At 28.8% G+C, this 10,546-nt stretch overlaps 1 protein-coding gene across 3 annotated transcripts in view; it reads left to right on the top strand.

Moving 5' to 3' along the window:
* LOC112600710 overlaps positions 1 to 9,889 on the top strand; it is a 14,672-nt gene extending 4,783 nt beyond the window's left edge. Inside the window, exons 1-3 of one of the 3 annotated variants that reach the window (XM_025348020.1) lie at positions 22 to 470; positions 4,841 to 4,901; positions 6,207 to 9,889. In XM_025348020.1, coding sequence (XP_025203805.1) covers positions 6,250 to 9,621 — 3,372 coding nt within the window. In that variant the 5' untranslated portion in view covers positions 22 to 470; positions 4,841 to 4,901; positions 6,207 to 6,249 and the 3' untranslated portion in view covers positions 9,622 to 9,889. Of the gene's footprint in view, positions 1 to 21; positions 471 to 4,840; positions 4,902 to 6,206 lie in introns of those variants that run through there. The other 2 variants (XM_025348021.1, XM_025348022.1) reach the window with 2 other exon arrangements.
* Positions 9,890 to 10,546: the final 657 nt, after the last annotated feature.

Below are 10,546 nucleotides of genomic sequence, written 5' to 3'. Positions count from 1 at the left end.
CTCGCGCGCACCTCCGAGCTTTTGTCCCGGCTGGCGCCCCGGGCGAATTGATTTACGGCTTAATCGGGCTTATGCGTGTTATTGATTTGCCCACGCGCGACGGCGTTCGACCGACCGTCTGGCCGAGCGGCTGCAGTAGTTGGCGGCGAGTTAGCGCGCCGAACAGCAGCTGGTACGCTTCGAGCCGCATTTCATTTTCGTCGCGTCGTCGTGCTATAAATAAGACCGTCGTTTGAGCGCGGGTGTGGGTCCGCGCACACGGAACCGCGTCGCGTCGGCTGGACAGCGGCAAGTCCGAAGTCGCGTGCACACTCGTCCGCTGCGAACGAGCGTCGGGCGCGAAGTCGGCGGAGTCCAAAAACGGGGGTGCCACTGCCTCCACGGAGTGTCGATCGCGGCCGCCGTCCGGCCGGGAACGAATCGGCGGAGGAGATTCGAGCGTGCTGCGGATATCCGCGACGAGCAGAGAAGTATTGAAAAATATACATTTATATATAATATATATATATATATATAAATAATATATATTAAACGATATAATAACATGTACATTCGGTACAGCAATACGCACTGAACCAGCAATACCGAGTAAATTCATGTGCCATACACCTTATTTGATTTATGTTTTACAGTTTAAATTTTAAACAAAGCTTAATTTTATTAATTTGAGTTTCATTAAGTTTCATCACTGTTTGGTACCTATATTAATTTAATGTGGTATATATTGACGAGTTTAGGTTATCAACTTTACTAACATATCAATGTGATATTCCATATTTTTATACCATTTATAAATTATTATAATCGCGGGCCGCTGGTTGCCGACCCCTGTACGAGGTACACGATGTCATTATTGCGCATACGATAGTTGAAGGCGGTGTGAAGAAAGTCTCTTCATACTTCATAGCCGTACATTTGGGAGGTTTAGGAGGACTTCTTAGCGCCCCAAAAACGTGTATAGCCTCCCTACATTTTTTTTTTTTTTTGAGTTTTTCAACAAATCTCAGGTTTTTATTAAAGGAAATTATAAAATGTACTACGTAATTCCTAAACAGGATATTCGATAGGTATATATTATGTAAATGTTTAAGGTTCATCGTTCATGCATCATGGATGAATTCAAAATATGTATTGTAAATTTATAATAAAATTTTATTAAAATGATTTAGCTACGTTAATAATTATATAGCAATAACTTTTTCAATCTACATTTTGAACAAAGTACTTGCTTCATTGATCGTTATAAAGTAAATATAGCAATAATATTTTATGAAAATCATGTGCTTTATATATTTGTTAATATTTAATTTTATATTTTATATTTCTTTAGGACTTGTTAAGTATTTTTGGTAATTCATTGAAAGCTAAAATAACCATTACTAAAAATGGTATAATCTAAACATATTGTACTTCAAAAGAATTAACAACAGATAACATATAGCTTATTTTTAGAGCTATTAATTTAATGCATTAAAATGTCAAAAAATGCAAAAAAATATGCAATATTAAATGCCAAAAATTATAGTATAAAATACACATGAAATGGTTTTTGATTTAATTTTTATATTCATATTAATATTATAGGATATTATAAATTTAGTACATTATATTATACAAGTATAAAAATATATGTATTTAAAAAAAAAATATTTAAAATATTGATTTAATTTGAATTTTGTATAATGCTATTTACCTGAAACATTTTTTAAAAATTTTTATATACATTTATTTCATTAATAACTAGAGTTTTAAAGATGTTAATTGACGAAATTTAATTAAGAATACCGGAAAATGAACTAAAAAAGTAAAATATGATCTAAAAATGCAAAATAAAAGTTTTATAAATGGATTCGTTGTTACATAATTCAAATTATGTACTTACAAAGCTACATTTCCCAATTGCTAAAAACAAATTTACTTTCCTACAAATTCATAGCTTTACTTATTTTACATGTAAATGTTAATTCAAACTTGTTTCATTTGTAAAAAATAGCTTCAACATTACCAATTGGTTTCTCCACGTGAGAGAGAAGAATCTCTGCTATGCGCCGGTTAAAAATGTAGTTACAAACGTCTATATCATGAGATAGATTCATTCACCTCTGGAGGATTTGCTAAAAAAACTATCGAAATAATTATTTAAATATCATCCGTTTGAGAAAGGACTTGGAATATTTTGTTACTTAAAGTGTAGTATGATTCGATCGGTATGTGATTTAAAACAGGGTCTCCACGTCCACGGACAGACGGCACCCGTAGTATCGTATCGCGCTGTGTTAGATATGTGTACGCACGCAAATGTTCTAATCGATGGTAACGGATCTAATAGTTATGGAAACGAGAGGGTATGATAACATTGTATGCGGTGACGTGACGAGAGGTATATAATTTCAATGAACTGTCTCCGAGGTTTTCTGACATTTTTTAAAGGGAGGGATGTTATTTTTTTCAGAGTAGGTGTATGTCATACGTGTTGCTTTGTTTTACATTTAGATTATCTTGTTATTTTATTTAGTACCTAAATAAGTTTAATTTTACATCCTACGTCTGGTACACGATTAAATTTTAATTTAACACGATAAATATTATTAACGTAATTCGTACATGCTTTAATGTAATGAATAATGATTCGTAAGAGAATTAAAGAATTTCTGTGTAAAAGTAGAGTAATCGTCATTTGCATAAAACCTTTCGCGGCTTCAAGCGATAAATCCTATAAATATCTATCTGTGCATAATTTCAATACAATTTTGTGCCGGCTTTCCCCCTCTTTTGCTAAAAAAGTTGAACTCGAAATTTTCCACTAAATATTTGACTGCGATCCACGTCTGATTGTTTTATTATAAATCTATGTATATTATACTATATTCTTGTGCGTTTTTAAAGTCAGTAGTGCTACATTTTCAAATTAGGACTTGTAAATGTATAAATTTGTAAAAACTATAATAGTCATCATAGTATTACGAATTTTTGTATTTTTCGTATAATTTGATACAATAATTATAGTAAGGTCGTTGTACAATAAATTATTTTTCATACGTGGTCTTACTGGATACTGCATTGAGGTAGGTCCGAGTCATCAGTAAATTTAATGCAGAAGTACATCTGGTCTTGTATAATCTGTGATAATAATAGTACAGGGAATACTAGACTACTAGAGTAGTAATATATCTTTAGTAATCACAAATATAGATAATAAACTTTATTATAAAGCTTATAGAACTTTTAGTTACCATTTATCAAATAACAGAAAAAAAAAATAAGTGGGATATGAATGTATGTAAGTATATAATATGCAAAATATTTTCGCCTCTTCCCACATTGCGGCTGCTCAAAAACCGTGCTTGCACTTTAGTACTTTTGTGTTGCCCGTCCCTAAACTAAAGTATACAAATTAATCACAAAATAAAATTGTATTATTGATACTTCATATAGAAAAAATATATCATAAAAGGCTTTAAATGCTCTTTTAACATAGAATAATCCTAATCATATGCATTATGTATTTATGTACCTATTATTAATGGCGGCTAATTTTTTTAAATTATAAATTTATAAGTCCATCTGAATTTTTTCGGGAGACCTCCAAAAATGGGACTCAGAATTTTACCCAGGGTAAAATCTCAAACTTTTAATTGTCCTGTAAGTACCTATACATGTTAGGAATGTAAAATATGTTAGTGGCAATATGTATAATATATTTAATGTCTAAAATGCTTGGTGATTTTTAAAGAAGTGTATATTTTTTTTACATACATTTCCTAAATATTTTGTATAATAATTAATAACCATAAGCGTAGAGTAGTTAATTTTTTTTTTTTTTTGGGGGGGGGGGGGGGGGGTGGGAGCTGTAGCCCTCCTAGGGGTAGACATGTACCAACTCGTAGAGAACTTCGTCTGTATTGCATTTGGAGGGAGGCTAATTTCCAAACTGAGAGGCTAATCCATGACTAGACATTTCATAAAAAGATATAGAATAGGGAAATCACTAATAAAAATCTAAAAAAATCAATTTCCTTTTATCAAGATAAAGACAATTAATTTTATTAGCACACAAAAAATATTTATTTTAAAGTACCAATTTAATATTACAGAATATAATACATAAAAATGAAACAAACAAAAATTAATTTGTAAATTGTATAGGTAGTTACAAAGTTATAAATTATTATTTATTATTACTACTATATTATTCTAAAAATTACAATATTTATGTTGAACGTAGGTATTAATAAAGAAAAAAGAAAATACTAATAACATGAATTTAGTACATTACCTTTGCATTGTTTGGAATTTCATAAAATACTCGGGTAATTTAAACAATTTTATAGATTGTCAACTGTAGTTGGTATTATGTAGAGTTCATAGATATTTTATAAAATATCAATATTATACACATTGTCGCTAACCGTGTTAACATAATATATACGATGTTACTGTTACATATTATATGATATATTTTATAATAATTAGATCTGTTTAATCAAAAAGGTACATATTATAAGTGCTATACTTTGATGTGTGGTAGGTATTTCAGATTAATCTATCACGTATTTGATCCAAAGTTCAACGCTCATCGAGTATGCATTAATTACTGACTGACTTGTCGTGTTATTTATTTGTAAAACGCTTTTTGCAAGTATTTCCAGAGAGTTTGCTTTTTTCCATCGATTAATAGTTACTAGGTAATTAATAGTTAGTAGCTAATTTAGGGCGTGCTTCTGAGGTGGGTGGTGAGTACTGGATTCTAGATTAAACTTATTTCAAACAGTAATATATATTATATATTATGTACAATTACTGAATTACTGAATCTTGATGTTTCTGATTACGGTTACAGAGTGCAGACTATACTCGTACTAATCAAAAAAAAAATTAAATCAGCTAAAAAAAAAACCACAGTAAGTGTTGGATTATAATTTAAATCAACTAATCATTTTTACTTGCTACATTTTTTTTGTTCACTTGTTTAAAATACTTTTTTTCACTATAAAAACATTTAAGATAATATTTAAATATAAAATTCTTTTATAATCAAAATCCAATAGATTTACTTTTACATAAAAATGTTTATATTTATGATATTATATTAATATGTAGATATTATTATTTACTGTTCATAATAACCAGGGCTTGGGACTTTATACAATTAAGATCATGTAAATATCCGTATACATAAATGCATATGGCATACTCCCCCCCCTCCAAAAAAAAACAAGCTCTATGTTTAAAGGGGAGTTACAAACATGTTTCTTGTATATTTTTAATTATAAGTACAAAATTGTATATTAATTGTTAAATAAAATTTACTATTATTATTATTATTATTATTACATATATGCATAGTAGATATCAAAATATGCACTTAAATATATCTTTATTTTAAATTAAAAAAAGATGTAATTATAAAAATTAAATTAAAAAAAAATTATATTGTTTACATACTATACCAAAAAAGGGCCAAACTGTTAAATGAGATATATTTTGGTGGTTTGTTCAACATTCAGCATTGATTATTATCATATCAGCATTATTGCAAACGAAATCATATAAGAAAAAATTAATTTAGAATGAATAATATTGTGTATCGTATCTACCCATTTGCTTTTTAAATAATATTTTTATAATGCATCAAAAACGAAAATTTTATAATAATATTTTTATTTTTCTAATAAATCAAATTAAAAAATATATAAATCTATAGAATATGCAACAAAAAGAATAAATTTTTGCAATATGCATGTGAAGAAAAAAACTTAAAATATACAAAAATATGCAATAAAAATTTTTGAATTTGAAATCCTTATATCAAAAAATAAATATGTATTGAATCCGATTTCTTCTATCTATTTCCCGAACAAATATACAAATGCATAAAGCCCCGAGTCCTGAATTAATAATTATCTTTTTAGCTTTTCAATATCTATATAATTAGCCTACCTATCTATCTACCTCATTAAATTAATTCAATACCTACATTAAATTAGTTCTAATTTGATTGAATATTTTTTAAGGGAATCTTAAGGTTATAAACATTACTTTTTATATATCATAAAGTTAGGTTAGGTTTTCAGAAAAATAATGTGTTTTTATAATTTTAATTAATTATGCATATGTTAACTGAAGTATATACATACAATGTACGTTTATATTATAATTTGAGATCAAGTTAAAAATAACTTCACGTGTATTATTTTATGTTTCAGTTAAAAAGTGTCGATCATAACCGTATGTAAAGCTGTCGAAGAAATGAATACATTTAAAAATCAACCAAATACTAAACTTATCAATGCTTCAACTTTGAAAAAAATAGCTGCGAAAACATCAGAAACTGGGCCGTCTACATCATCCGCCCCGACCGTTCAGTCAAATCAGATATTACTAATTAATAATGCCGAAGGACAACCTATATCTGGTATATTGTTACCTTCTAATCATTTTATGTTGAAATTAAATCAAAACCAACCCCAACCCGAATCAGATCCTGATGATAACAGCGAGCGTGAATCTACTTCGAAATATTTTTCAATGAATAAGAGTGAAAAGAAAATGTTTAGAGAAACATTTTTTCGTACACTTCTCGACTTTATGCATGAAATTGTGAAAGATGGTCGCATTGTTAGTTCTTCTGATCATATTTGGGAACGTGTTGCTTCAAAATTAGATAATATACTTAAACCTAAAAGTATTTACAATCGTTTTATTCTAAATAAACATTCTTGCAGAACAAGATTAATTGAAGCATATCTTAAAGACCCTAAAAGTCAAACTACAGATTTATCTATACTAAACCATATGATGAAAACGGATATGCACCATGTAGTTGTTGAAAAAAGACCGGGTCATGTTGATAACGAAACATTTTACGATGCTTTATTCATGTTTAAAGATAAGGTTCTTAAAGATGGAGAGGTGGCGCCGAGTGTAGATTCTGTTTGGAATCAAATCTCAGCACACTTGAATTATGCTTTAAAGCCCAATAGTATTTACTTGAGATTTAAACGTAATACCCACAACTGTCATAAAAAATTGCTTACTCATTGTAAACTTGATCCCTCCAAAGCCAAGACCTATGAAGTTCCAAGTCGAAAATTTGTACCATCCATGGAAAAGATACAAAACAAAGTAAAAAAGAAAAGTTTGAAATTTGAAGATTCTTCTAAATTTTTCAAAGCATTATACACTCATAGGAGAAAAATAATACAGAATGGGTCAATAGCAAGATACAATAATTCGGTATGGAATGAAGTGGCAAATATGTTAGATTACGCTTTGCAGCCATCTGATGTCCATTCAAAATTTATTCGTAATCATGACTTATGCCAGACTAAACTTATTGAGGCATGCAAAGAAGATGAGAATTTTACTCCATTAATTGTTCCAAAATTGAACAAGCCTAATAGTGTATCCGATGAAGCTTTTTTCAATGTATTATGTAAATACCGTGATGATATTTTACAAAATGGAAGTGAAATAGCTAAATTTTCAAACCCTGTTTGGACTCGAATTTCAAGAGACCTTAACGATACTTTAAAACCAGCAACTGTGTACTTCAGAGTAACAAGAAATTCTCAACTATGCTTAAATAGACTTCTTAAACCTACTGGATTATTAAAAGATTACAAAGACACAATTCATAAAGACCGTTTTTTTGAAACTATATGCTTGTATAAATATTCAATAATGAATGGTGATCAAGTCGTAGATTTAAGTGATCCTGTTTGGAACGAAATTTCTCTTCGATTAAATTCTGAATTATCTCCTGGAGTCATCTATGATACAATTCTTACAGATAAAGATTTGTGCAAGACAAAAATGATTCAAGCTCTTAAAACAGAACGCACTGTGTTTTCTGGAGAACAACCTGAAGTATCAGAAAATATGTCTGAATTAACGCCAATAGTTGAATGTGATATTTTCAATGAATCGAATGTTGATTTTATTGACATAATTGATGAATTTAAGGATTCTATCTTACTAGCCAGTGGAGAATTACCTTCAAAAAGTGATCCTGTGTGGAGACAAATATCAAGTCGTTTGAAAGATGCGAATGCAGATGATGTTTATTCATACATCATGAACGATACTCAAAATTTCCGTAATCGACTTTTTGGTAAAAGTCATTTTCCTAGAGAAGACTTAGTTGAAGCTATATTTGCACACAGACAATCAGTTATAAAGAATAATACTATCGCAAATATTAACGATGCAGTTTGGGCAAAGATTAGTCAAGAAATAAATCATGCACTGAAACCCAAAGAAATTTATATGAGGTACATTAATGATATAGATTGTTGCTATTCTAGTGTATTAAGAGCTTCAAAAAACGATTTAAATTGCTCTCAAAGTATTGATAAAGACAAATTTTTAGATTTGCTAATTAATCATAAGGACGCTATATTTAAACATGGATTATATGCTAATCGTAGTGATCCAGTTTGGAAAGAAATCGCATCTAAACTTAATTTTTCTGTAAAACCATTAGCTATTTATAATAACTTCTTGTTAAACAGATACAATTGCCAACAAAAAGTTCAAGAAGCTTATGAAGCAAATTCTTCACAGATTTCATCAAAAATTACTTCTCAGATGGACCACGATTATACGAGAGGTGACGCAGATACTAGTTTTGAAGATTTGATATCCATGAGACAAAAAGTTGGCTATGTACAAGAAAATGACTTTATTGAAGCTTGTTTAATGTTCAGAAAAAGATTAGTGAAAAATAACAGTATAGTCCCGTCTACTGATAATGTTTGGAATGATATATCGAAGCACCTTAACTATGCAATCAAAGCTAAAACAGCTTATTTGAGGTTTAAGCGTAACACTCATAATTGTCAAGGAAAATTGTTGGAACATTTTAAATTAAACAACGTTTCACACGAAGAAGATGAAGATTTAAATTCTGTTGAAGACCAAAGTATTGAAGATGAGATGTTCTTTGATGCAATATCAATTTTCAAACATTCCATTATTAATAATGGTGTTTTTGCTATGGCATCTAGCCCTGTTTGGATAGACGTTTCAAATTTAATGAATAATTTACTCACTCCAGATGAAGCGTTTTGGAAGTTTCGTCAAAACAGTGATTCATGTAGATCGAAATTAATTAAAAAGTGTTTAGCAGATTGGACCAACGAACCTTCATCGGTAACTAAAAATCGAATTCAAGTAATTAATTCTAAAGAAAAATCGTGGAAAGAAACGTTAATATCTGAACTAACTGCAAGAATGGATAAAAAACAAAACAAAAAATCATTAAATTTAAATGATGATGTATTTTATGATGCCATTTATAAATATAAAAGTGATATATTTCATAATGACTTGATTGCAAGCTGTACAAGTCCTGTATGGACAGCTATAGCCAAGGAGTTAAACAATGAAATGGAACCATCAACCGTTTACTTAAGGTTCAGGAATAACATGACTAAATGCAACCTGAAGTTTGCAGAAGCTGCTCAGAGACACAATACCTATCAATTAAAACAAAAACAATTATTAACTGAAGATAATTCTAATGATTCATGTGATGAACAGATGATTATGGATTATGATGACGAAGAAATTATAGAAATTGAATCTGATACGGAAAGTGTTCAAACAAAGGATAACTGACATATCCATAAAACTAAACCTATGCAAATAGATTTGCAAATAGTTTAACATGAAAATAAATGAAAATGATACTTTCAACATATTTGGTTTATTGATTACAGCTGATTCGCAAACGATAAATAAAACTTATATTTATCTTAATTTGAAATGGAATTTAATAAAGATCTCTTAGATAAATTTGTTTTTTTTATTATTATTATTATTATTATACTTAAAATATACTTAATAATGACTGATTAATGTTACCTGTAATTTTAATTTGATTCATCTGTTTACCTTGTTTTTATTTTTGTATTCTTCATCTAACTACGAGGTTGTGCAATATGTGTGTTCAATAATATTTCCTTATAGGTAATTTTATTGATTTGGTTTATTAAAACTTTTATTATTATACCGGTTTATTATACGTATGTGTTTATAATTTTTTTTATAGTTTAAAACGTTTATTTAATTGTAATACCTGCATGTATTTATTTTAAATGTGAATGCAGTATTTAATAGATATAGGGCACAATTATACCTAATTTTCGTCTCATTATTTTATACATATTTTTGTAATTTTAAGCATTTAATATTTTTAATATAATAACTACTTATTAGTTAAAATCTCCTAAAATAAAATATTGGTTTTTCTCGTTCCAGGCAATTTATTATTTTAAACTCATTTTAATTCTATCTAATGATCTAAATGTGTGTCATTTATAGAATTCAATAAAAACTAGATTTAAAAATATCATTTGTGTATGAATTTGATGGTTTATGTGATTGATTTGAAATATTAATAAAGGTATTAATGTACTAGGTACGTTATAATATTTTAGTAGGTAGGTATCTAATTATCACTAACATTTTTTACTTTAGCGGTTTAGAATATTAAAATAAATGTAATTACTTGTTGATAGGTAATTTAATAAATAACTTACTA

Source organism: Melanaphis sacchari, unplaced genomic scaffold (genome assembly GCF_002803265.2).
Source record: "Melanaphis sacchari strain LSU unplaced genomic scaffold, SCAv2.0 Contig66_pilon_pilon, whole genome shotgun sequence".
Taxonomy (NCBI): domain Eukaryota; kingdom Metazoa; phylum Arthropoda; class Insecta; order Hemiptera; family Aphididae; genus Melanaphis; species Melanaphis sacchari.
This window is presented reverse-complemented; position numbering and strand designations above follow the sequence as displayed.